This window comes from Pelobates fuscus, chromosome 1 (genome assembly GCF_036172605.1).
Source record: "Pelobates fuscus isolate aPelFus1 chromosome 1, aPelFus1.pri, whole genome shotgun sequence".
NCBI classification, from domain to species: Eukaryota; Metazoa; Chordata; class Amphibia; order Anura; family Pelobatidae; genus Pelobates; species Pelobates fuscus.
This window is the reverse complement of record NC_086317.1, coordinates 3,201,730-3,229,570: the sequence shown is the minus strand read 5'-3', so window position 1 is coordinate 3,229,570 and position 27,841 is coordinate 3,201,730. Positions and strand designations below refer to the sequence as shown.

Below are 27,841 nucleotides of genomic sequence, written 5' to 3'. Positions count from 1 at the left end.
CTCGGTGCTGTATCTGGGTCCCTGTCTCTGAGTGTTTACTCGGTGCTGTATCTGGGTCCCTGTCTCTGAGTGTTTACTCGGTGCTGTATCTGGGTCCCTGTCTCTGAGTGTTTACTCGGTGCTGTATCTGGGTCCCTGTCTCTGAGTGTTTACTCGGTGCTGTATCTGGGTCCCTGTCTCTGAGTGTTTACTCAGTGCTGTATCTGGGTCCCTGTCTCTGAGTGTTTACTCGGTGCTGTATCTGGGTCCCTGTCTCTGAGTGTTTACTCTGTGCTGTATCTAGGTCCCTGTCTCTGAGTGTTTACTCGGTGCTGTATCTGGGTCCCTGTCTCTGAGTGTTTACTCGGTGCTGTATCTGGGTCCCTGTCTCTGAGTGTTTACTCGGTGCTGTATCTGGGTCCCTGTCTCTGAGTGTTTACTCGGTGCTGTATCTGGGTCCCTGTCTCTGAGTGTTTACTCGGTGCTGTATCTGGGTCCCTGTCTCTGAGTGTTTACTCGGTGCTGTATCTGGGTCCCTGTCTCTGAGTGTTTACTCAGTGCTGTATCTAGGTCCCTGTCTCTGAGTGTTTACTCGTTGCTGTATCTGGGTCCCTGTCTCTGAGTGTTTACTCGTTGCTGTATCTGGGTCCCTGTCTCTGAGTGTTTACTCGGTGCTGTATCTAGGTCCCTGTCTCTGAGTGTTTACTCGGTGCTGTATCTGGGTCCCTGTCTCTGAGTGTTTACTCGGTGCTGTATCTGGGTCCCTGTCTCTGAGTGTTTACTCTGTGCTGTATCTAGGTCACTGTCTCTGAGTGTTTACTCGGTGCTGTATCTGGGTCCCTGTCTCTGAGTGTTTACTCGGTGCTGTATCTGGGTCCCTCTCTCTGAGTGTTTACTCGGTGCTGTATCTGGGTCCCTGTCTCTGAGTTTTTACTCAGTGCTGTATCTGGGTCCCTGTCTCTGAGTGTTTACTCGGTGCTGTATCTGGGTCCCTGTCTCTGAGTGTTTACTCTGTGCTGTATCTAGGTCCCTGTCTCTGAGTGTTTACTCGGTGCTGTATCTGGGTCCCTGTCTCTGAGTGTTTACTCGGTGCTGTATCTGGGTCCCTGTCTCTGAGTGTTTACTCGGTGCTGTATCTGGGTCCCTGTCTCTGAGTGTTTACTCGGTGCTGTATCTGGGTCCCTGTCTCTGAGTGTTTACTCGGTGCTGTATCTGGGTCCCTGTCTCTGAGTGTTTACTCGTTTCTGTGACTCAGGCTTGCAGTATGAGGCTGTGTTTGCCCTCATACCTGGGGGAGGGAGGCTGACGCTCCCCTGGAGGGGGGAGGAGGTTTGCAGAGCAGGTTAGGTGAGCTGCAGGTCAGGCTGTGTTCGGTGCACTTGGATTGCATACGGGTCGCAGAGCACAGGAGCGACAGGTGAGGACGAAACAGACAGAGCTGTTTAGTGATACCGAGTGTGTAACGGTCGCTGGGAGTTATTAATCACCGCGCCGAGCCTTACTCAATGCCAGAAGTAACTCAGGTAAAGGGGCGGGGGCAGGAAAGGGGGCAGATTTTGGAGACTTGGTAAAGGGGTTGGGCAAAGATTTCATTAATACAAACTGGCTTTAGGATAAAATATCAGGAATATCCACACAATATATTACTGCTCTGTATAATGATACCGAGTATCTACACGCTGATAATAAACATGTCGCTCTGTATAATGATTCTGAGTATCTATACGCTGATAATAAACATGTCGCTCTGTATAATAATACTGAGTATCTACACGCTGATAATAAACATGTCGCTCTGTATAATGATACTGAGTATCTATACACTGATAATAAACATGTCGCTCTGTATAATAATACTGAGTATCTATACACTGATAATAAACATGTTGCTCTGTATAATGATACCGAGTATCTACACGCTGATAATAAACATGTCGCTCTGTATAATGATACCGAGTATCTACACGCTGATAATAAACATGTCGCTCTGTATAATGATACCGAGTATCTACACGCTGATAATAACCATGCCGCTCTGTATAATAATACTGAGTATCTATACGCTGATAATAAACATGTCGCTCTGTATAATAATACTGAGTATCTATACGCTGATAATAAACATGTCGCTCTGTATAATAATACTGAGTATCTATACACTGATGATAAACATGTCGCTCTGTATAATAATACTGAGTATCTATACGCTGATAATAAACATGTCGCTCTGTATAATAATACGGAGTATCTATACGCTGATAATAAACATGTTGCTCTGTATAATAATACTGAGTATCTATACGCTGATAATAAACATGTCCCTCTGTTTAATAATACTGAGTATCTATACGCTGATAATAAACATGTCGCTCTGTATAATAATACTGAGTATCTATACGCTGATAATAAACATATCGCTCTGTATAATGATACCGAGTATCTATACACTGATAATAAACATGTCGCTCTGTATAATAATACTGAGTATCTATACACTGATAATAAACATGTCGCTCTGTATAATAATACTGAGTATCTATACACTGATAATAAACATGTTGCTCTGTATAATGATACTGAGTATCTATACACTGATAATAAACATGTCGCTCTGTATAATGATACTGAGTATCTATACGCTGATAATAAACATGTCGCTCTGTATAATAATACGGAGTATCTATACACTGATAATAAACATGTCGCTCTGTATAATAATACGGAGTATCTATACACTGATAATAAACATGTTGCTCTGTATAATAATACGGAGTATCTATACACTGATAATAAACATGTTGCTCTGTATAATGATACTGAGTATCTATACACTGATAATAAACATGTCGCTCTGTATAATGATACTGAGTATCTATACACTGATAATAAACATGTCGCTCTGTATAATAATACGGAGTATCTATACACTGATAATAAACATGTCGCTGTGTATAATAATACTGAGTATCTATACACTGATAATAAACATGTCGCTCTGTATAATAATACTGAGTATCTATACACTGATAATAAACATGTCGCTCTGTATAATAATACGGAGTATCTATACACTGATAATAAACATGTCGCTCTGTATAATAATACTGAGTATCTATACGCTGATAATAAACATGTCGCTCTGTATAATAATACTGAGTATCTATACACTGATAATAAACATGTCGCTCTGTATAATAATACTGAGTATCTATACACTGATAATGAACACACCGCGCTGTATAATGATACTGAGTATCTATGCGCTGATAATGAACACACCGCTCTGTATAATAATACTGAGTATCTATACACTGATAATAAACATGTCGCTCTGTATAATAATACTGAGTATCTATACACTGATAATGAACACACCGCGCTGTATAATGATACTGAGTATCTATGCGCTGATAATAAACATGTCGCTCTGTATAATAATACGGAGTATCTATACACTGATAATAAACATGTTGCTCTGTATAATAATACGGAGTATCTATACACTGATAATAAACATGTTGCTCTGTATAATAATACGGAGTATCTATACACTGATAATAAATACTAATGCTAATAACCCAGTACCTTCACGCCTACCGGCCCAACAGCACCACTGTCTAGACCAACGCAGGGGAATCCACCACCTCCCTCCCAATATAATGGCTGGGCTAACATCCAGTGTCACACATGCAAGCAGTGGGGACATATTTCCCGAGAGTGCACTCAGAACCGGAGCCGACAAGCGTGGAACCAAGTCCGACAGAATCTGGCACCAAGGGCCGCTGCCCATCATTACCAAGTAGCACCAGCCACCCAGGAGATATTGAGCGCTCAGGCAGAGGAACCCTTAGGAGTACTACACAAAGTGATGTCAGTTCGAGCCACCGACAACAGGCAACATCATCGCCAGCTAGTGGCCCTGGGGGGGGGAAGGAAGTACAAGGGCTCCGAGATTTAGGAGCCACTCTAACGTTGGTAGCACCCCACTTGGTTCCAGGTTCAGCACACACTGACGGATCAGTGGCAGTACGAGTGGCAGGGGGAGCAGTGTACCGACTACCCACTGCCAAAGTACATTTGGATTGGGGTGTGGGAGAGGGGACTGTAGAAGTGGGCCTCATGCAAAACTTACCGGCGGATGTTGTGCTGGGGAATGACTTGGGCCAGATGACCTCTGCTTTTATACCACAGGCTCCACACCAGGAAGCCCATCCAGTGACCACACGGCAACAGGCTCGCACCACGGTTCCACCAACACACTCTGAGGCTCAGGTAAGAGACCATGACCCCCACACGACACGTATGTCCTGGGATACCCCAACTAAATTTGAGGCAGATGTGAAGTTAGACCCCACGCTACAGATATACAGGGACAGAGTACACACCGATCAGGCCGGGTTAGAGGGGGAGCGGTACACATGGGAGAAAGGGCTACTTTATCGCATTGCTGAAAGAGGAGTGGGGGGGGGTCGGTCACAGTGACGACTAAACAGTTAGTAGTTCCCCAGAAGTATAGGCAAGAGCTGCTTAGGATTGCTCACGACATCCCCTTGTCTGGGCATCTAGGGATGACACGTACCCGATACAGGTTGACCCACGCTTTTTTCTGGCCAGGGATCTCTAAGGATGTGAGGCAGTACTGCACCTCATGTGACATTTGCCAGCGAGTGGGCAAGCGAGGTGACCGCCACAAAGCAAAGTTCTGTCCTCTTCCCATTATTGAAGAACCCTTCAGTAGGGTGGCCGTAGACATAGTGGGGCCCTTACCCAAGCCCAGTCCCTCCGGGAAAATATATATTTTAACTGTAGTGGACTATGCCACCCGGTACCCCGAGGCCATAGCCCTCTCCAATATTCATGCCGAAACTGTGGCAGAGGCCTTAATGAAAATATTTTCCAGGGTGGGGTTTCCCCAAGAAATCATATCAGATAGGGGCACCCAGTTCACCACCGAGGTCACCCAACAACTGGGGAAGATATGTGGCATTAAGCCAATTGTAAATTCCGCGTATCACCCTGTAACGGATCCTTATAAGTTCCTGGTGTCTGGTGAAATAATCAAGGGAATTACAGTTTATATACTATATTCGTTCCATGTCATCCGTTCGTATGGGTTGCACGAATCCACTGTGTAAAGTATAGGTGGCCGCCATTTCGGGACTTTACACGTGTTCGCAGGCCATCTTGTGCATGAACAGCGGTGTTTGCCAGCCATCGTCTGGAACTAAAATCGGCTACGCTACCAGGCGAACACCGCTGAGACCTCCATAACACCGGGGATTCGTGCCACAACTACCGAACGCCCTGCTGTTCGGTAGAAAGACTTAACCAACTATGGGTATTCAAGCGACCACCGAGATTCGACTGGATGGCACGGATTTCATGTCTTTTCACCGTACGAACGGAGACCGACCGTAAGGCCAAAATTAATGGAACTATTTTCGGCTAGTTGGTCCGTGCGGTCGGTCAAAACTTTGGAACCTTGTATCTCCCGAACCATTTGTCCGAATTGACTGATTTTTAGGTATGTTAGTCCCATGGACAAGGGCTATCTGGGGATAACAAACTTAAAGCTGTACCCCCTGTTTTGGGGGTACATCCAGAACTTGTGTAAATTACTGTACCCGTTAATTATGTTAACTGTTTATCTGAGGGGAGGGGATGTGTTGGTTGTAACCTGTACATGATTGGTGATTTAATGCCTCCCCCTGGGTGTGTTCTTACTGTATGTAACTCTAATAAAAAGCAGGCTGGGTGTTCCAGTCCTCAGTTCTTCTTGACCCTTCAAAACGTAGCCTCGTCTCGTTCTTGAAAGGGGATTATTTGGGAATATTATTCTGCTCCTGTTTACAGCTGAACCTGACTCTCTCTGGATATCGTGGATGGGATTCTACCAGCTCTACCTCTCCACAGCAGCTTGCAGGGAAAAGGACGTCTCCAACGGCAGATACCCTCTCTCTACCTGGGTAGCCGTTACACACCCCCAGTCCAATGGTCTATGCGAGGTTTAATGGTACGCTGAAGCAGATGCTCCGTACGTTTGGAGAGGCTCATAAAGACGCATATAGCGAGGTACCGCAAGAGTCGACAGGGTTTTCCCCTTTCGAATTGCTGTTTTGGAGAAGGGTGCGAGGGCCGTTAGACCTAATTAGAGAGCATTGGGAGGGAGAGAGTAGCCCAGATGGAACCCCTATTGTATCTTACGTACTGGAGTTCCGGGAGCGCCTGGAGGCGCTAACTCAGGCTGTGCGCACCAACCTCCAGGCGGCCCAACAACGCCAGCGCTGCTGGTACGATAGGGGAGCCAGAGACCGCAGCTTTCAGGTGGGACAAAAGGTTTTGATCTTAAAACCCGTCCACACAGACAAGCTGCAGGCCATCTGGCAAGGCCCATACCAGGTGGTGGAACAGAGATGTGACACCACCTATGTGATTGGCCCCTGCTCAGGGGTAGGGAAGAGACACATGCTCCATGTGAATATGCTCAAACCCTACCATGAGAGGATAGAGGACGTGGCGGCGATATGCGCCTCCGCCTCTGAGGATCAGGAGAATCTGCCCCTACCTGACCTATTGGAACAGGAAGAACAGACAGAGCCCTACAAGGGGGTTCAGCTGGGAGAGCGGCTAAGCCCTCAGGAGCGTGCCCAGGTACGAGAGCTGATTGTAGCTAAAGGGGCTACCTTCTCCAATTTGCCTGGGTACACTCCGCTAGCCACTCACCGAGTCGAAACCCCGGGACAGCTACCTATGCGGCAGACTCCATATCGTGTCCCTGAAGCAGTCAGGGCACATATGAAGAATGAGATTGAAGAGATGTTGCAGCTAGGGGTTATCGAACCTTCCGATAGCCCCTGGGCATCGCCGGTAGTGCAGGTACCTAAGAAGGACGGCACGACACGTTTCTGTGTCAACTACCGGAGGCTAAATGACAAAACGGTGTCTGATGCCTATCCGATGCTCCGGACAGACGAGCTGCTGGATAAGATGGCACGGGGCCAGTATCTCACTACCATAGATTTATGTAAGGGATACTGGCAAATTCCACTAGCCAAGGATGCCATCCCCAAGTTGGCGTTTGTCACCCCATTTGGCCTGTATCAATTTCGGGTCATGCCATTCGGGATGAAAAACACCCCGGCAACCTTTCAGCGGATGGTAGATTGGCTATTGGACGGGTTCCAGGAATATGCATGCGCATACTTGGACGACATCGCCATATTTAGCCAGACCTGGGCAGAGCACCTACAACACATAGGAGCCATTCTGGATCGTATCGGAGAGGCAGGGTTAACACTGAAACCTAGCAAGTGTCATATAGGGATGGCAGAAGTGCAGTACTTGGGCCACCGGGTGGGGAGCGGGCAACAGAAACCCGAACCAGCCAAAATTGAAGCCGTAGCCAAATGGCCCACCCCTAGGACAAAGACCCAAGTGCTAGCGTTTCTAGGTACTGCAGGGTACTATAGAAAATGTGTGCCCAATTATAGTGCCCTGGCCAAACCCTTGACTGACTTGACCCGCAAGAACCTTCCTCGACAGGTTGTCTGGGCCCCAGAGTGTGATCGGGCATTCCAACAACTAAAGACTGCTCTAACCAATGCCCTTGTACTTGCTGCTCCTTATCTAACTAAAATATTTCTTGTCCACATAGACGCTTCAATGTTTGGATTGGGAGCAGTGCTGAGCCAAGTTGGAGCAGATGGCGAAGAAACATCCCGTAGCTTACCTGAGCCGAAAGTTATTGCCACGCGAAGTAAGCTACGCCGCCATTGAGAAAGAATGCCTGGCCGTGGTGTGGGCCCTCAAAAAGTTACAGCCGTATTTGTATGGACAACCTTTCTCCTTACTCACAGATCACAACCCGTTGGTGTGGCTACACCGTGTGGCTGGGGACAATGCCAGGCTGCTGCGCTGGAGTTTGGCGCTGCAGCCTTTTGACTTTACAATTCATTACTGGCCAGGGAAGCAAAACGGTAACGCCGACGGGTTATCTAGACAAACTGAACTTGAAAAGTGATCTGTGGGTACTCCCCCGGACATCCCCAAGCCGATCCGCTGGGATCAGACTGTGTATGCCGGCTTCGTTCTGGGGGAGCCTTGTGGCAAACCTAGCCACTAGTGATGTACCGAACTGTCCGCCGGCGAACAGTTCCCGGCGAAATTAGCGTGTTCGCGTTCGCCGCAGCGGGCGGACACATGCGCAGTTCGATCCGCCCCCTATTCGTCATCATTGGGCAAACTTTGACCCTGTGCCTCTCGGTCAGCAGACACATTTCAGCCAATCAGCAGCACTCCCTCCCTTCCACACCCTCCAACCTGCCTCCCAGCATCCATTTTCGATTCATTCGGAAGATGCATGCTTAGTGAGAGGAGGGAAAGTTTAGCTGCTGCTGATTACATAGGGAAATTGATAGCTAGGCTAGGGTATTCAGTGTCCACTACAATCCTGAAGGACTCATCTGATCTCTGCTGTAAGGACAGCACCCCAAAAAGCCCTTTTTAGGGCTATAACATCAGGCTGCTTTTTTTTTTTTTTTTTTTTTCCTGTGTAATGTAATTGCAGGTGCCTGCCTGCCAGCTTCTGTGTGAGGTTCACATTGGATACTGTGCCTATTTGCCCAGTGCCACCACTCATATCTGTTTTAACAATAGGTTAAGCTTTACATTTAAAATAAATATTTTTTTTTCACTGTAATAGAAGAGCAGTTGCCTGCCTGCCAGCTTCTGTGTGAGGTTCACATTGGATACTGTGCCTATTTGCCCAGTGCCACCACTCATATCTGTTTTAACAATAGGTTAAGCTTTACATTTAAAATAAATATTTTTTTTTCACTGTAATAGAAGAGCAGTTGCCTGCCTGCCAGCTTCTGTGTGAGGTTCACATTGGATACTGTGCCTATTTGCCCAGTGCCACCACTCATATCTGTTTTAACAATAGGTTAAGCTTTACATTTAAAATAAATATTTTTTTTTCACTGTAATAGAAGAGCAGTTAGTTGTCTGCAAGCGTCTGTGTTTCAGGCCTACTTCAGCGTGTGCTCTGCAGACCTGTGCCAGCGTGCTTTGACAGTTGCCAATCATATCTGGTGTCTCTATAGCGTGCTTTTACAACCAAAATTTGTTTTTCACTGTTATAGATTGAATAGCAGTTACTTGTCTTCAAGCGGCTCTGTCAGTCCTTCCTTCAGCGTGTGCTCTGCATAACTGTTCCAGTGCACATTGCCAATCATATCTGGTCTCACAGTAGCTTGCACGCATAGTACCACTAATCCCAAAAAAAATGACAGGCAGAGGCAGGCCACCCCGCAGGGGCAGTCGTGGTCGTGGTGCTGTGATTCCCTTTTGCCCTAGAATAATGCCCAGTTTTCAGAAGCCACGTACCCTGAACTTGAAAAGTTCTGAGGACTTAGTTGACTGGCTAACACAGGACACCCAATCTTGTACAGCCTCCGCTCGGAACCTTGACGCACCATCCTCCTCCAGCTTAGCTTCAGGCACCTCTCAAGATAGCACTCACCCGCCTGCCGCCACCACCAAAACTAGCACCACAGCCGCTTTACTTGGTATGTCAGAGGAGTTATTCACACACCCGTTTGAAGAAATGAGTGATGCGCAACCATTATTGCCAGAGGATGTAGATAACAGGGATATGTCTCAGGCAGGCAGCATTAAACACATGGAGGTACGGTGTGATGATGATGATGTTGTACCCGCTGCTGCTTCCTTTTCTGAGTTGTCAGATACAAGCGAAGCGGTTGATGATGACGATGCGTCCATGGATGTCACGTGGGTGCCCGCTAGAAGAGAAGAAGAACAGGGCGAAAGTTCAGATGGGGAGACAGAGAGGAGGAGGAGGAGACCAGTTGGAAGCAGGGGGGGGTCGTCGCAAGGAGCTAGTGGCACAGTCAGACAGCATGCATCGGCACCCGGGGTCAGCCCGACAGCACGCCAATCAACGCATGCTGTGTCCACCACCAGAATGCCGTCATTGCAGAGCTCAGCCGTGTGGCATTTTTTTTGTGTGTCTGCCTCTGACAACAGCGATGCCATTTGCAACCTGTGCCAAAGGAAACTGAGTCGTGGGAGGTCCAACACCCACCTAGGTACAACTGCTTTGCGTAGGCACATGATCTCACATCACAAACGCCTATGGGATCAACACATGAGTACAAGCAGCACGCCTACTCTAAGCCGCCATCCTCCTCCTGGTCCAGCATCTTCAGCCACGTCAACCACTGCTGTCCTTCTTGCCCCCTCTCAACCATCCGCCACTCCGTCTCCCGCCTTGAGCAGTTCCCACTCATCTGCCCACAGGCATGTGTTTCTGTCAAGGACATGTTTGAGCGTAAGAAGCCAATGTCACCAAGTCACCCCCTTGCCCAGCGTCTGACAGCTGGCTTGTCCGAACTATTAGCCCGCCAGCTTTTACCATACAATCTGGTTGAGTCTGAGGCGTTCAAAAAATTTGTAGCTATTGGGACACCGCAGTGGAAGGTACCCGGCCGGAATTTCTTTTCACAAAAGGCAATCCCCAACTTGTACCCGATTGTGCAAAAGGAAGTCATGGCATGTCTGGCACACAGTGTTGGGGCAAGGGTCCATCTGACCACTGATACCTGGTCTGCAAAGCATGGTCAGGGCAGGTATATCACCTACACTGCGCATTGGGTAAACCTGCTGACGGCTGACAAGCAAGGAATGCGTGGCATTGCAGAGGAGTTGGTGACACCGCCACGAATTGCAGGCAGTCCTGCTGCCACCTCCTCTACTCCTCCTACTCCATCCTCTTCCATAACCTCCTCGGCTGAGTCCTCTTGTGCCGCTGCTTCTTGCTCCACATCAACGGCACCCCCCCAGGTACTATTCCACATCCCGGATACGGCAGTGTCACGCCGTCTTGGGTTTGACTTGCTTGAAAGCAGAGAGTCACACCGGACAAGCACTCCTGTCCGCCCTGAACGCACAGGTGGAAAAGTGGCTGACTCCGCAGCAACTGGATATCGGCAAAGTGGTGTGTGACAACGGAAAAAATTTGATAGCGGCTGTAACGGACCGTTTCACTTACAAGAGGATAAAACCCAGTTTAGGCGATAATCCCCTTTTAGAGAGACAGGCACAGCTACTGCAGAACACCAAACTCCCGAACTGGATACAAGATAACACTCCGAACTGGAACAGCTGAACAAGAAAAGCATACAATCCGCTTACACTCCTGGCAGTCAGCTTACAATCCAATTCCCCCCCAAGAACGAGACGACACTTCATTTTGAGGGTTAAACAGGAACTCTGGACTGGCTCATCCAGCCTGGCTTTTATTTCCAACTCACACATACAGGCCACACCCAGGGGGAGGCATAAAAGAACCAATGACATAGATGTTACCTCCCACACATCCCCTCCCCTTAGTGTGACACATAATCCCATTATGCATACAGTTTAAAATATACTTTTACACAACTTTCCTAACTCTAAAACCATACATCACATTCACATAAAAATACATATCCACAATCAATCCATTCAGGGGAACAACATATTAAAAAAATGGCATGGATCAGACCAGGGGTTCAAAAGTTAGTAAAGTATCTTTTAAAACCCCTAGCTTCCCAGCTCAGACTGTTTTTTACAGAGCCTTCTCTGTGCTGGAGAAGTAATCTAATTATCTCCAGCCCAGAGACAGACTCCATTAACCACATGGTTACAGAAAGACATAAAACACTTTAAAATACAGAAAGTTACTTTTTAACCATAACACACAGACATTTCACATATCCCCAGATAGCTGGGATCTGAGCGCACAAAACTACCGAATAGCGCGCAGATCCTATTCACACAGTACAATTGCCATGGAGCTAAAGTCTTTCCCATAGTCTTTCACTATATGTATAGGCTCCATGGTATAGCTATCTGGGGTATCACATTCCCATAAAGTCTGGTCCATAGTCCAAAGGCAGCAGGCGGGCAACCAGGCTTCTCCAGTTCACAGTGGCGAAGTTGGTTTCGCCACAGCGGCATTGAAGTTGGGCAAGTTGACACATGTGCCGTGCATGGCACATGTGTGTAATCTGATCGTACAACGCTTTGTGCATAAGTACACAGGCTTACAGGACGTCCTGAAGCAGGCCAGGAAGGTGTGTGGCCATTTCAGGCGTTCCTACACGGCCATGGCTCACTTTGCAGATATCCAGCGGCGAAACAACATGCCAGTGAGGCGCTTGATTTGCGACAGCCCTACACGTTGGAATTCAACACTCCTAATGTTCGACCGCCTGCTCCAACAAGAAAAAGCTGTTAATGAATATTTGTATGACCGGGGTGCTAGGACAGCCTCTGGGGAGCTGGGAATTTTTTTGCCACGTTACTGGACGCTCATGCGCAATGCCTGTAGGCTCATGCGTCCTTTTGAGGAGGTGACAAACCTAGTCAGTCGCAGTTGTGTGTGTGCGTGTGTATGGCTGTCTGCCTGTGTGTGTGTGTGTGTGACAGGGTGAAGATTTCTTGCACATGGGTGTGACAGGGTGAAGATTTCTTGCACAGGGCGCCCAAAGGCCTAAGGCTGGCCCTGCGCATGGGTCAGTGGCTCTGCACCAGACTTCCCTCCAATTGATCAAAGTTAAAGGATTTAAAGTGGACTGATTACAATTACAGGGCCTCTAAAGAGTCCTGTATTGTTATTTGTCGTTACTACCTTCCCGCGTCGGGAAGATTTCTTGCACAGGGCGCCCAAAGGCCTAAGGCTGGCCCTGCGCATGGGTCAGTGGCTTTGCACCAGACTTCCCTCCAATTGATCAAAGTTAAAGGATTTCAAGTGGACTGATTACAATTACAGGGCCTCTAAAGAGTCCTGTATTGTTATTTGTCGTCACTACCTTCCCGCGTCGGGAGTGGGTCATTTGCGCCCCTGCTGCCTTCCTTGCATGTGGTAGCTGTTTGTCAGGGATTTGTCAATCCATATCTGCCAAGTGACCCTATGTAGGGGGAACAGTCTCTATTCTGCTCTGTGTCAGTGTGTATCAGGGATCATTAGGATAGGTGTCAATCCATATCTGCCAAGTGACCCTATGTAGGGGGAACAGTCTCTATTCTGCTCTGTGTCAGTGTGTATCAGGGATCATTAGGATAGGTGTCAATCCATATCTGCCAAGTGACCCTATGTAGGAGGAACAGTCCCTATTCTGCTCTGTGTCACTGTGTATCAGGGATCATTAGGATAGGTGTCAATCCATATCTGCCAAGTGACCCTATGTAGGAGGAACAGTCCCTATTCTGCTCTGTGTCACTGTGTATCAGGGATCATTAGGATAGGTGTCAATCCATATCTGCCAAGTGACCCTTTGTAGGGGGAACAGTCCCTATTCTGCTCTGTGTCAGTGTGTATCAGGGGTTTTGAGGACAGGTGTCAATCCATATCTGCCAAGTGACCCTATGTAGGGGGAACAGTCTCTATTCTGCTCTGTGTCAGTGTGTATCAGGGTTCATTAGGATAGGTGTCAATCCATATCTGCCAAGTGACCCTATGTAGGGGGAACAGTCCCTATTCTGCTCTGTGTCAGTGTGTATCAGGGGTTTTGAGGACAGGTGTCAATCCATATCTGCCAAGTGACCCTATGTAGGGGGAACAGTCTTTATTCTGCTCTGTGTCAGTGTGTATCAGGGCTGGGCTTTGAGGACAGGTGTCAATGTTAGGTGATTTCTGCCCTTTATGGATTAAAAGCAGACTCTGCATCAACTGTGCAATTTTCCATGGGAGTTTTGCCATGGATCCCCCTCTGGCATGCCACAGTCCAGGTGTTAGTCCCCTTGAAACAACTTTTCCATCACTATTGTGGCCAGAAAGAGTCCCTGTTGTTTTTAAAATTCGCCTGCCCATTAAGTCAATGGCGGTTCGCGCGGTTCGCGAACATTTGCGGAAGTTCGCGTTCGCCGTTCGCGAACCGAAAATTCCGGGTTCGCGACAACACTACTAGCCACTTCAGACTATAGAACTGGGTCTCTAAAGGTTGTCCTAAACACTGCTGCCATATTGTGTTTGAATGTAATTTACACTCTGTATTGAAATGTATGTTTGCCTTTATTCCTATAGTATTCGTATGCTAGCAGTCGAAAGCCGCTGGCATTTACATGGTCGTTTCACGAACAGCAACTTTACCGGCTGTTCGTGAAACAAATTAGGTACCGAACGCAAGCCCACACACGGAGGGTCGTGTGGCACCAATTACCAGATTGCAACATTGTTGCAATCGGTAATTAAGTGTGTTCCTACTAGGTGGCCGTTGTTCGACTACCGACCACGCGGCGGTCGGCCATCTTGGATCCTTTGTCTCCCCAGCGGTGTTTGGTCGTCGAGCACGTGGAACTAAAAACGGCTACTCGACGACACAAACACCGCTGTCCAGGTCGTTCGGGAGCTCCGGTCTTCTCCTATTGTGGATCCCCATCGGTGTTCGGTACTTTTAAACGAATTAAATAAGTAAATGTTTTTCGTGCAGCGTTCGGTTGTTTTAGCTGGGATCTGAGCGGTATTCACACGAAATGTGCACTCAGACCCCAGCTATCTACCGAACGTCTGTTCGTGCAAATAATGTGAATATTGTTGGAGTTATGGATTTAAATGTGAAATGCCGGTTCTGCTGCACGGAGGGATAATCCACTTAACGGTATATTTCAGTGGGAGTATCCCTCTCGTGCAGCAGTGCCTGATGGGAGAAATGCTCCAAATGTTAAGTCCCCCATGTAGTCCCTTACTGTATTACCCCTGCTATGTCAGTAAGGAAACCCCTTGCATGGGGACTTGCAAAAATACTGGAAGCTGTGAATAAAGACCTCAGTTGACTCCCAGCACTGTGTTTCGTCCGGATACTGGGGGATTTGGGATATTGCCATACTTTTCAGCGCTGACTATGGATTTACCTTTAATACCAGCGGAGATCGTGGGATTTAATATTGCCGCTCCGCTACAGTTGGGGTGTTATAGGATTAGATGCAGGGTTGGGGCGTGGTAGGATTGGATGGAGGGTTGGGGTGTGATAGGATTTGATGGATAGTTGGGGTGTGGTAGGATTGGATAGAGGGTTGGGGTGTGATAGGAATAGGTGGAGGGTTGGGGTGTGATAGGAATAGGTGGAGAGTTGGTGTGTGTGTGATAGGAATAGGTGGAGGGTTGAGGTGTGATAGGAATAGGTGGAGGGTTGGGTTGTGATAGGAATAGGTGGAGGGTTGGTTTGTGATAGGATTAGATGGATGGTTGGGGTGTGATAGGAATAGGTGGGGGGTTGGGGTGTGATAGGAATAGGTGGAGGGTTGGGGTGTGGCAGAATTAGATGCAGGGTTGGAGTGTGATAGGATTAGACGGATGGTTGGGGTGTTATAGGATTAGATGCAGGGTTGGGGTGTTATAGGATTAGATGCAGGGTTGGGGTGTGGTAGGATTGTATGGAGCATTGGGGTGTGATAGGATTTGATGGATAGTTGGGGTGTGGTAGGATTGGATGGAGGGTTGGGGTTTTATAGGATTGGATGGAGGGTTGGGGTGTGATAGGATTTGATGGATGGTTGGGGTGTGATAGGATTTGATGGATGGTTGGGGTGTGATAGGATTGGATGGAGGGTTGGGGTGTGATAGGGTTTGATGGATAGTTGTGGTGTGGTAGGATTAGATGGAGGGTTGAGGTGTGATAGGAATAGATGGATGGTTGGGGTGTTATAGGAATAGATGGATGGTTGGGGTGTTATAGGAATAGATGGATGGTTGGGGTGTTATAGGAATAGATGGATGGTTGGGGTGTGGTAGGATTAGATGGAGGGTTGGGATGTGGTAGGATTGGATGGAGGGTTGGGATGTGGTAGGATTGGATGGAGGGTTGGGGTGTGATAGGAATAGGTGGAGGGTTGGGGTGTGATAGGAATAGGTGGATGGTTGGGGTGTGATAGGAATAGGTGGAGGGTTGGGGTGTGATAGGATTAGATGGATGGTTGGGGTGTGATAGGAATAGGTGGAAGGTTGGGTTGTGATAGGATTAGATTGAGAATTGGGGAGTGATAGGATCAGATGGATGGCTGGGGTGTGATAGGAATAGGTGGAGGGTTGGGGTGTGATAGGATTAGATTGAGGATTGGGGTGTGATAGGATTAGATTGAGGATTGGGGTGTGATAGGAATAGGTGGAGGGTTGAGGTGTGATAGGAATATGTGGATGGTTGGGGTGTGATAGGATTAGATTGAGAATTGGGGAGTGATAGGATCAGATGGATGGCTGGGGTGTGATAGGAATAGGTGGAGGGTTGGGGTGTGATAGGATTAGATTGAGGATTGGGGTGTGATAAGAATAGGTGGAGGGTTGAGGTGTGATAGGAATAGGTGGAGGGTTGGGTTGTGATAGGATTAGATTGAGAATTGGGGAGTGATAGGATCAGATGGATGGCTGGGGTGTGATAGGAATAGGTGGAGGGTTGGGGTGTGATAGGATTAGATTGAGGATTGGGGTGTGATAGGAATAGGTGGAGGGTTGAGGTGTGATAGGAATAGGTGGATGGTTGGGGTGTGATAGGAATAGGTGGATGGTTGGGGTGTGATAGGAATAGGTGGATGGTTGGGGTGTGATAGGATTAGATGGATGGTAAGGGAATCCGTTTAGGGTTGAGGTGTGATAGGAATAGGTGGAGGGTTGGGGTGTGATAGGAATAGGTGGAGGGTTGGGGTGTGATAGGATTAGATGGATGGTTGGGGTGTGATAGGAATAGGTGGAAGGTTGGGGTGTGATAGGAATAGGTGGAGGGTTGGGGTGTGATAGCATTTCATGGAGGTTTGGGGTGTGATAGGATTAGATTGAGGATTGGGGAGTGATAGGATCAGATGGATGGTTGGGGTGTGATAAGAATAGGTGGAGGGTTGAGGTGTGATAGGAATAGGTGGAGGGTTGGGTTGTGATAGGATTAGATTGAGAATTGGGGAGTGATAGGATCAGATGGATGGCTGGGGTGTGATAGGAATAGGTGGAGGGTTGGGGTGTGATAGGATTAGATTGAGGATTGGGGTGTGATAGGAATAGGTGGAGGGTTGAGGTGTGATAGGAATAGGTGGATGGTTGGGGTGTGATAGGAATAGGTGGATGGTTGGGGTGTGATAGGATTAGATGGATGGTAAGGGAATCCGTTTAGGGTTGAGGTGTGATAGGAATAGGTGGAGGGTTGGGGCGTGATAGGAATAGGTGGAGGGTTGGGGTGTGGTAGAATTAGATGGATGGTTGGGGTGTGATAGGAATAGGTAGAGGGTTGAGGTGTAATAGGAATAGGTGGAGGGTTGGGGTGTGGTAGAATTAGATGCAGGGTTGGGGTGTGATAGGATTAGATGGAGGGTTGGGGTGTGATAGGATTTGATGGAGGGTTGGGGTGTGATAGGATTTGATGGAGGGTTGGGGTGTGATAGGATTGGATGGAGGGTTGGGGTGTGATAGGATTGGATGGATAGTTGGGGTGTGATAGGATTAGATGGATGGTTGGGGTGTGATAGGATTTGATGGAGGGTTGGGGTGTTATATGATTGGATAGAGGGTTGGGGTGTGATAGGATTACATGGAGGTTTGGGGTGTGATAGGATTAGATGGAGGATTGTTACATGCCGAGAGGATGACCCAATATTATCTAGAGATTAAAACTCTGCATGTTAGCACAGATTGAGGGATTTGGGAGCTGTTTGTCAGGACTCACTGGTAAAGGAATTCCACACCCTGGGTGCAGCCTGGATACATTCCTCTGTGTGATGGGAGCGTCTGGGAATTAGCAGCAGCAATATAAAGTATCAGCTGCTGATACAGTGAATCTCCTATCCGGATAAAAGCAGACTCACCGTACCGGTACCTAATTACAATCTACTCCCCTGCTCCCCATTACACCCACACACCCTTGTCCCCATTACACCCTCACTCCCTGCTCCCCATTACACCCTCACACCCTGCTCCCCATTATACCCTCACACCCTGCTCCCCATTATACCCTCACACCCTGCTCCCCCATTATACCCTCACACCCTGCTCCCCATTACACCCTCACACCCTGCTCCCCCATTATACCCTCACACCCTGCTCCCCCATTATACCCTCACTCCCTGCTCCCCATTACACCCTCACTCCCTGCTCCCCATTACACCCTCACTCCCTGCTCCCCATTACACCCTCACACCCTGCTCCCCATTACACCCTTACACCCTGCTCCCCCATTATACCCTCACACCCTGCTCCCCCATTATACCCTCACACCCTGCTCCCCCATTACACCATCACACCCTGCTCCCCCATTACACCCTCACACCCTGCTCCCCCATTACACCCTCACACCCTGCTCCCCATTACACCCTCACACCCTGCACCCCCATTACACCCTCACTCCCTGCTCCCCATTACACCCTCACTCCCTGCTCCCCATTATACCCTCACACCCTGCTCCCCATTATACCCTCACACCCTGCTCCCCCATTATACCCTCACACCCTGCTCCCCATTACACCCTCACACCTTGCTCCCCCATTATACCCTCACACCCTGCTCCCCCATTATACCCTCACTCCCTGCTCCCCATTACACCCTCACTCCCTGCTCCCCATTACACCCTCACTCCCTGCTCCCCATTACACCCTCACTCCCTGCTCCCCATTACACCCTCACTCCCTGCTCCCCATTACACCCTCACTCCCTGCTCCCCATTACACCCTCACACCCTGCTCCCCATTACACCCTTACACCCTGCTCCCCCATTATACCCTCACACCCTGCTCCCCCATTATACCCTCACACCCTGCTCCCCCATTATACCCTCACACCCTGCTCCCCCATTACACCCTCACACCCTGCTCCCCCATTACACCCTCACACCCTGCTCCCCATTACACCCTCACACCCTGCACCCCCATTACACCCTCACTCCCTGCTCCCCATTACACCCTCACTCCCTGCTCCCCATTACACCCTCACACCCTGCTCCCCATTACACCCTCACACCCTGCTCCCCATTACACCCTCACTTCTGCTCCCCCATTATACCCTCACACCCTGCACCCCCATTACACCCTCACACCCTGCTCCCCATTACACCCTCACTCCCTGCTCCCCATTATACCCTCACACCCTGCTCCCCATTACACCCTCACTTCTGCTCCCCATTATACCCTCACACCCTGCACCCCCATTATACCCTCACACCCTGCACCCCCATTACCCTCACACCCTGCTCCCCATTACACCCTCACTCCCTGCTCCCCATTATACCCTCACACCCTGCTCCCCATTACACCCTCACTTCTGCTCCCCCATTACACCCTCACACCCTGCTCCCCATTACACCCTCACTTCTGCTCCCCCATTATACCCTCACACCCTGCACCCCCATTACACCCTCACACCCTGCTCCCCATTATACCCTCACACCCTGCTCCCCATTACACCCTCACACCCTGCTCCCCATTACACCCTCACTTCTGCTCCCCCATTATACCCTCACACCCTGCTCCCCATTACACCCTCATACCCTGCTCCCCATTACACCCTCACACCCTGCTCCCCCATTACACCCTCACACCCTGCTCCCCATTACACCCTCATACCCTGCTCCCCATTACACCCTCATACCCTGCTCCCCATTACACCCTCATACCCTGCTCCCCCATTATACCCATTTACACCTTGTTCCCTTTTATCCCCTGACAGATATGGACAACGAATCTAATTACTCTGGATACTCTTTTCATTCCCGACAAGGACATTCAAGGTATTTCCAGGTCTAAATCTCCTCATTAATGAGTCTTTATTATGCACTGTCACTCTGTCACTGTTATATATCTGTATTGTCCAATCATAGATTTAATGCTAATTCATTCATTCATATGGGGTGGTTTTGGTGTGGGGGGGGTTTCAGTTCAGTGCTGTGTCCTGTCCTGCAGCCAACATGAGCTTTTGCCCTGGGATTTTCCGCTTACATGTACTAGGAGGTCAGGACAGATTAGTTAACCAGTTCATACAAAGGACAGGTCTAATAGATGTGTGGTGGCTTCAACACCTAGACACTGTAGATTTGACCTACTTCTCGGCACCACACAATACATATTCCAGGTTATACTTGTAGCGTAGTGCTAGTCCTCCACTGGATCTGTGGAGAGAGGTACTCAGTAACATGTGAAAAGCTCTATCCCTCCCCAGTAACTAGACGATACACAGTTCTGGGAGTACAACTGATTTATTCAGCCTTTTACGCACAGACCCCCAGCATGGGGTCTCCATTCAAAATATACACAAGCCCCTCCCAGGCGTCCCTGTGTCTGGGAGATAATTGAGTCAAAACCAAGTAACTCTATCTCTCAGTTACACAATAAAATACAGGAATCTTTCCTAAAACACCCCCAAAACATAGTCATATTTTACAGGAAGTCTTATATCCATGAATAGCCTGGATCTGAGCACCCAAGTTACCCAAATAGCGCTCAGATCCATTTAGTAGAGCGGAATCACCATTTGGGTAAAGTTCTGACCGGCCGGCCACGAGGTGATAGGTCAACACAGTTCCAGAGAATCAAGGGCAACGCTGGGTCTACTTTCTGGTGCGAATACTGACAAACTAGTTCCTATCCCCTGAACGTCGTTCGTCTAGCTGGTCGGGAAGTAGGACGGGCAGCAGTACAATCTTTGCCCGAATTCATCAACTTGCGTGGCCGAAAATAGTTCCATGCGCTCGACGACCATGTACCGCTGCCTGTGTTCGGGAGACAAAATGGCCACCATTCACTGGAGCATGTGTGTTCGATTATATCAGCGGTTCCCAACTCGTACCCCAGGGGGTACGCGAAAAAAGTTGGCAATGGCGGCAGTGGGAACCGCATGGTGAGAAGGTCCATTGGGTGGCCCATGCACTCAGGGTCACCCGAAGGACATGTGCCATGAGGGGCCCGGTCGTGCGCTGCAGCGCTTTAATAGCGCAACCGGGCCCCTTCTAACTCACCCAGGATGCTGTGAGGAAGTGGTGAGAGCGAGATGCACACTTCCTCCCAGCTGTAACACAAGCTACGTGGGAGTGGGCCGCAAAGGGGGGCGGGGCTGACCGGACCGGGAAAGGAGATCTTCTCCCTCAACTCCCTAAAGGCACAGTCAGCAAAAGCCACTCAAAAGGTATGTGCATGTGTGTTTTGGGTTTCAGAATGTATGTAGTGTTTGAATCTGTGTATCTGTATATCACTGTGTGTGCGCATCTGTTTTTCTGTGTATGTCTGTGTATCTGTATCTGTGTGTGTGTGAGTATCTGTATGTCTGTGTATCAGTGTGGGTGTCTGTGTACCATTTTGTCTGTGTATCACTGTGGGTGTCTGTGTATCTGTATGTCTGTGTATCAGTGTGTGGGTGTATCTGTGTATCTGTATTTCTGTGTATGTGCATATTTGTATCTGCACGTGTGACAGTGTTTGTGTCTGTGTATCTGTATATCAGTGTGTGTGTGTGTGTGTGTGTGTGTATCTGTATTTCTGTGTATGTGCATATTTGTATCTGCACGTGTGACAGTGTTTGTGTCTGTGTATCTGTCAGGGCCGGTTCGCATGTGGGACCATGACTCCAGACGGCACTTTGACAGGGGTGGCATTTTGCCACCTCTGTCAATGTGATAGGAACGCCCAGTCTTCTGCTCTACACAAAAAAAAAAAAAAAAATCATTGGCATCTGGAGAGGGAGGCTGATCTGAGGTTGGCCGGGTCCACAGGGTTATGACATCACTGAAGTTCTGGCACTCTCAGAATACTAGCTGTGCATGCCAGAACTTCGTTGGGAACTTTACTCACAGCAATTTGCGGCAGGGCTGCTGTGGGCTTGCTCTCGGGAGCAGCAGAATTCCTCTTTATGTCTGGCTATGTGTGCTGAAAGGTTAAGTCAGGGCTCGACAAATCCCAGGTGCCAGGTCACAACAGCGACTAGAAATTTCACCCTGGCGCCTGGGATTTGCCAGCTACTTAGTTAATATGGCCGCCGGAGCTTTGAAGGCGGCCGTCGAGGGGAATATTGCAGCCGGCTGCCCTTGGGAGCATGGAGGTGGCTAGCCGAAGTAGCGAGGCCCCCCGCCCTGAGGATGATGGAGGCGGCTGGCTGAGGCAGGATGGAGCCGGCTGCCTGCGGGAGCATTGTAGGCAGCATGAGAGAGAGCAGTAGTCTGCCTGTAGCTCCTCTTTGCTCTCTTGCACTGTCTAATGATGCCGGGAGCCGTAATATGACTTAACTCCGGCCCCAGCATCATTACAGAGAGCACGAGGGAGCAGAGAGGAACTGCAGGTAGAGTACTGCTCCCTAGCACGCAGGTAGGAAGGCTGAGTGGGGTTTGTAACGGATCGATGGGCACCCCGACTGGGTACCTCCGTTGAAGGATGCTCCTAGCGCTTCCTGAGGACTCCAAGCACTGCAGCAGACACCACAACCACCAAACCGAAGAAGCATACGAATGCTCTCAAGCATATGAATGTTGTAAACAGCTGAACAGGAAAAGCATTCAATCAGCTTACACTCCTGGCAATCAGCATACAATCCAATTCCCCCAATAACGAGACGACACTTCGTTTTGAGGTCAAGCAGAACTGACTGTACTGGCACATACAGCCTCTTTTATTCACAATCCACAAACATAGCACTGCCCACAGGGCTCTAAAACACGACCAATCAATCCGTACAATACACACAGACGCTCCCACACAAAATCCTCCCCTCTGCCTGTGATATGATTACTGAACACAATGGGTAATATAATTATCACAGACAGAGAAATACAGTGTAGCGGAACCCTATTGTGGCTATCCTTCCTGTATTGTGGATTGCCCTCATCTACCCTACCTTGGCCCTAAAGACAAATACTGTGCCTGGCCCTTGGATTACCTCAGGGCAGTGTTGCTACTTCAAATGGGCACTTCGGATACCGTCGAAGTGCCGAAGTAACCGTCGAAGCTGTCGAAGTGCACGGCATCGAACAAAGGACCACGTGGCGGCGGCCATTTTAACTCCAAACATCGCCGACCCGTACCATCGACTCCACTTCGACACTTCGACTAACGTCGAAGTACTGGCCGCACTTCGAACGGGACTTAGACGTTTTTATGCCAGAAATTGACCGACCGCACAGCTCAAATCTATGGAACTATTTTGGGCAGGAAAATATGCTTGCGGTCGGTCATAAAGGGACCTCCAACTAACTTTTGATCTACTGGAGGGACGGGGACGATTTTTGAGAGGATTACTAATTAAAGGCTGCTGATTCTGAAAATGCATGTTTTATGTTTGTAGCACGAATATTATAGAAGTTATGAATATTGTGTAAAAGTTATGTTTGAAACTGTACAATAATGGGATTATGTGTCTGTTACGGTTGCCTCCAGGCTGGCTGGAAGTTGGACCGTAGAAAAGGATGCTCCTAGCGCTTACCCAAGGACCATCAGCACCGTAGCCACCATAAGCACTGCGAACTCCACGAACCACCGCTGCTGGGCTGGTATCTCGCCGTCTGCTCTGCGCCCTGGACCTACGACCAGGCTCCAGGTTCCAATAGGTGAACCTCTCCCTTCTGTAGAGCGAAGCAGGATCAGGAACAAGAGCTCTTACAAGAGCTGAGTAGCTAAGGGAGTATGAAGAGCATAGCAATCCATGTAGTGATTATAGCTGTCCCCTACAAACATGAGACGAGGCTGCAAGTTAGAGGGTCAGAAGAGGTCTCAGGTCTGGAACACCCAGCCTGGCTTTTATTGAGGTTACATGCAAATAGGATACTCCCAGGGGGAGGCATAAAATCACCAATCACACATCTGGTGCAGCCCACACATTCCCTCCCCTCAGATAAACAGTTAAACCAATTATTACATACAATAAAAATACAGTTTTTACACACACACACTGTAACTTTAAAACCATACATCCAATTTCAATAAAAGTTGCATATTCAGACTCAGCATACATCAAACATAAACACTTCCAAAAATCAGCCAAATCCCTCCAGTGGATCAAAAGTTAGCTGGAAGTCCTTTATGACCGACCGCAAGCACAATTTCCTGCCCAAAACAGTTCCATAGATTTGGGCTGTGCGGTCGGTCAATTTCATGCAGAAAAACGACTAAGTCCCATTTCGAACGGGACTTAGTCTCTGGAGCTGCAAGTTCAGTATGGAAGAAGGTAAGGGTCTGCGGTGTTCGGCAGAATGTGTAGCCGATTTTAGTTCCACAGAATCTTTAGCATATACCGTTGACCGCGTTCGACTGAACAAAGATGGCCGCCGCCACGTGCAATTGACCGGCAGTAACCTCACAGCCTGGGAGGTAAATTGCCTGCACACTTTAACTTCTGGGTGGTCCGCCTGTGTGGTACTTGGTTCAGTAAGCCCTATTTACTGAACCCAGTGGGAGAAAGCCAGGGACAAGTTATTTTACCGGTCTGGGGACATAGTCTTAAAGGGGCATTGTTCACCAAAGTCACAATATGTCCCCAGACGGTTCTTAAAGGGCCATACACACCCAATAAAAGTCCATACGTTTTCAGGGGCACAATCTTCCAGGGGCCATAGTCATGAGGCAGGAGGCTGGCAAACATGCTTCTCCACAATCCAGGGAAGCAGGGCAATTTCTCATTTAAAGGGCCAGAATCAAATAGCCATGTGTAACAGTGTCACACTAAGGGGAGGGGATGTGTGGGTTGTACCCAAGATACCATTGGTTGTTGTATGCCTCCCCCTGGGTGTGGCTTGTCTGTGTACAGTTGTAATAAAAGGCAGGCTGGATGTACCAGCCAGCAGTTCTGTTCCTGAAACTGTGTGTCGTCCAGTTATTGGGATTGCTGTGGGGATATCGCTGTGTTACTTTGCCTGCTGGAAACTCTGCCTATGGATCTACTATTGCCTTGTTCCTGAGCCTTCCTGGGATCGTCAGTGGAGAATAGCTGTGGGATATCAGCTCTCCGCTACAGACAGTTTTATAAAACATATCACAGGGACCCCAAAACATGCAATAACCCCATATAAAAGTCACAACAGTGTCTGTGAGTTAAAATGGCCGCCATCCATTGTTCTCACCATGTGCCTCTGATACATGAAATGTAACTCCACAGTATGTCCCCAGATGGTTCTTAAAGGGCCAGTAGCAACTTAATATAATACAACATGTCCAAATCCTGTATTTAACCCCTTAAGGACACATGACATGTGTGACATATCATGATTCCATTTTATTCCAGAAGTTTGGTCCTTAAGGGGTTAAAGGGTCAAATCTCCCAGGGGCCATAGTCAGCAGGCAGGAAGCGGGCAAACAGGCTTCTCCAATGCCCAGTGGCGAGGTTGGTTTCGCCACAGGGTTCAATTAAAACAAAAATGTAAGTGTGAGTGAGCCTGTCAGAGTGAGAGTGTGCCTGCCTATCAGACTGTGTGTGGGCCTGCCTGTCAGAGTGTGTGTGTGCAAGCCTGCTGTCAGCATGAGTGTGTGTGCGCCTGTCAGTGTGTGTGTGTGCGCGCGCACGCATTTAGGTACCTTCACCCACTCAGCCTCCCAAAGGTAGGAAGGCTGAGTGGGGTTCAATTAAAACAGAAATGTAAGTGTGTGTGATCCTGTCAGAGTGAGTTTGTGTGAGCCCGTCAGTGTGTGTGCCTGTCATTGTATGTGTGCAAGCCTGTTGGCAGCATGAGTGTGAATGTGAGCCTGTCAGAGTATGTGCATGTGCGCGTTTAGGTACCTGCCCCCTCCGATCGCATGAGGAAGGTGTTTTTACTCAACTTTGTTCCCACTTTGTGCCAGGTTCGCCGCGGCTGGTCCCACCTCCATGGCTGAGATGATCAATCTTTATGATCTCAGCTACACAAATGCTTTCCCTTAGGAAAGTATTGGGAGGATTTAGTGCATGCGCAGCAAGTGTGCCAATCCGCATCTCCTCATAAAGATGCATTAAATTAATGAATCTCTATGAGGAACAGAGCTTGAAGACACTGAACGTAAGTGCTGCACATGATGCAGCAGTGACCCAGGACTCTCTAGTATCCATCTGAGTGACTGTCACTAGATGTGTTACTAAGCACCCTGGGAGCTGGATCCAGGTGTTGGTCCAGGGTGGGAAGGGACAGCGAGACCCTAGCCAAGCTGCGGCGGCTAAGCGGACTACGGTGCTTATAGTGTCTGGTGCAGTGCTTATGGTACTCGACGACCACACACCATCCATTCGGTAGATGAAAAAGGGGTACGGAATGGACAACCAAACAACAAGGGGAAGGAGTCTGCTACAATACTAATTTCTCTCTAATGGCGTGTGAATGGCTAGAATAGGGAAATCCGAGATCAACTCTAGTCAACATTATTACATGGTCGGATCACGCACAGCATCTCCCTGGATGTGGAAACTAAACTCCACAGGAATTGGAAGAATTGTAGGAATTGGAACTCTGGAACAAGGTGCTTCAAAGTGAATAGCTCTATCTCCAGTAAATGGACAACACACTTTATTGTGCCAAACTCTGCCTTTTATGCACAGACGTCAGCATGGGGTCTCGATACATTAAAGCACAAACCCATACCAGGCATCCCTCTGTCTGGGAGATAATTGAGTCAAAGACCAGTAACTCACTTATCTCTCAGTTACAGGGAACCATACATAAAAAATACAAAAACAACCCAAAACCACATTCAAACTGCACTGGAACCCCACATGTCCCATTTCCCTGAATAGCCTGGATCTCAGCGCCTAAATTGTCCAAATATCGCTCAAATCAATCCGGTGTAGAGGAATCACCATTAAGGTAAAGTTCTGACAGGCCGCCCATGTGGTTGTGGCCCAAAATAGTTCCAGGAAGAAAGAGGCAGCGGCCGGTCAACTTTTGGGAGTTCCTGTGCAAATATAAACAAATGCTCCCCCTGGCTCTTAGTGAGCAATTGCTCTCCCCAGTCGAGAGCATCTTTTCCCCAAAGAGCGCTCTCTTGGTTTGTGTGTGAGAGGAGCAGGCAACGGTACAGTTTTCCCGAAATTATACGAATGGCGGCCACCCAGAGAGAGCACTTGAGGTAATTAGCTTATTTGAAGTCAATGAACCAGGGAGTGGTCTGTGTTTGGTAGGTATAAAAAGGGGGAATGAGTCTTACGTTCGGGAAATGAACAAGGGGGTATGGGCAACCAAATTAAAAGAAGACCAAATCTGCTACATACATCACCCTAGAAATGTCACTTCAACCTTATTGTAACAAATTGAAGATCCTTACCTGTTTTCGTGTGGATATTGCTATACAGCAGTTCGGGACTTTTAACGTATTCCCTATACGGATGTAAACTACCGAACAACGGACCACCCTGCTGTTTAATTAAGTGGTCATTTACCTCCCTGATCGGCACATCCAGCTTCAATGGGAAACGCATGAACGCGTTGTTTCAGTGCCTGGTGTTTTGCCGTTGAGTGTCTGGAACTAAAATCGGACACTCGAGTAGGCAAACACCACTGAGACCTCCATAGCACCGGAACGTTGTGCCAAAACTACCGAACACCCTGCCGTTCAGTAGAAAGACTTAATAGCCTATGGGGATGCTAGCGAATGTCGAGTTACGCAGGGATGGCAAGTCTTTTTGTGACTTTTAACACACGAACAAAAACCGACCGCAAGGCCAAAATTCATGGAACTATTTTCGGCTACTTTGCCTGTGCGGTCGGTCAAAACTTTAAAGTCCCATATCTCCCGAACCACTGAACCGAATGGGCTGATTTTTTTTATATGTTGGACACCGGATTTATGCATGTACCCCAGGTATTTGGGGTACATCCAAAACTTGGGGAAAAATTTGTCCGTGTTAATTGGGTTACACGCTTATCTGAGGGGAGGAGATGTGTGGGATGTACCT

General features: G+C 48.5%; 1 protein-coding gene across 1 annotated transcript in view; it reads left to right on the top strand.

Annotated features, from left to right (window-relative positions):
• The first annotated feature begins 1,332 nt into the window (after window positions 1-1,332).
• VANGL1 (VANGL planar cell polarity protein 1) overlaps window positions 1,333-27,841 on the top strand; it is a 78,084-nt gene continuing 51,575 nt past the window's right edge. Inside the window, exons 1-2 of the mRNA XM_063445800.1 lie at window positions 1,333-1,396; window positions 19,679-19,739. Of these exons, the coding sequence (XP_063301870.1) occupies window positions 19,681-19,739 (59 nt within the window). The 5' untranslated portion in view covers window positions 1,333-1,396; window positions 19,679-19,680. The remainder of the gene's footprint in view (window positions 1,397-19,678; window positions 19,740-27,841) is intronic.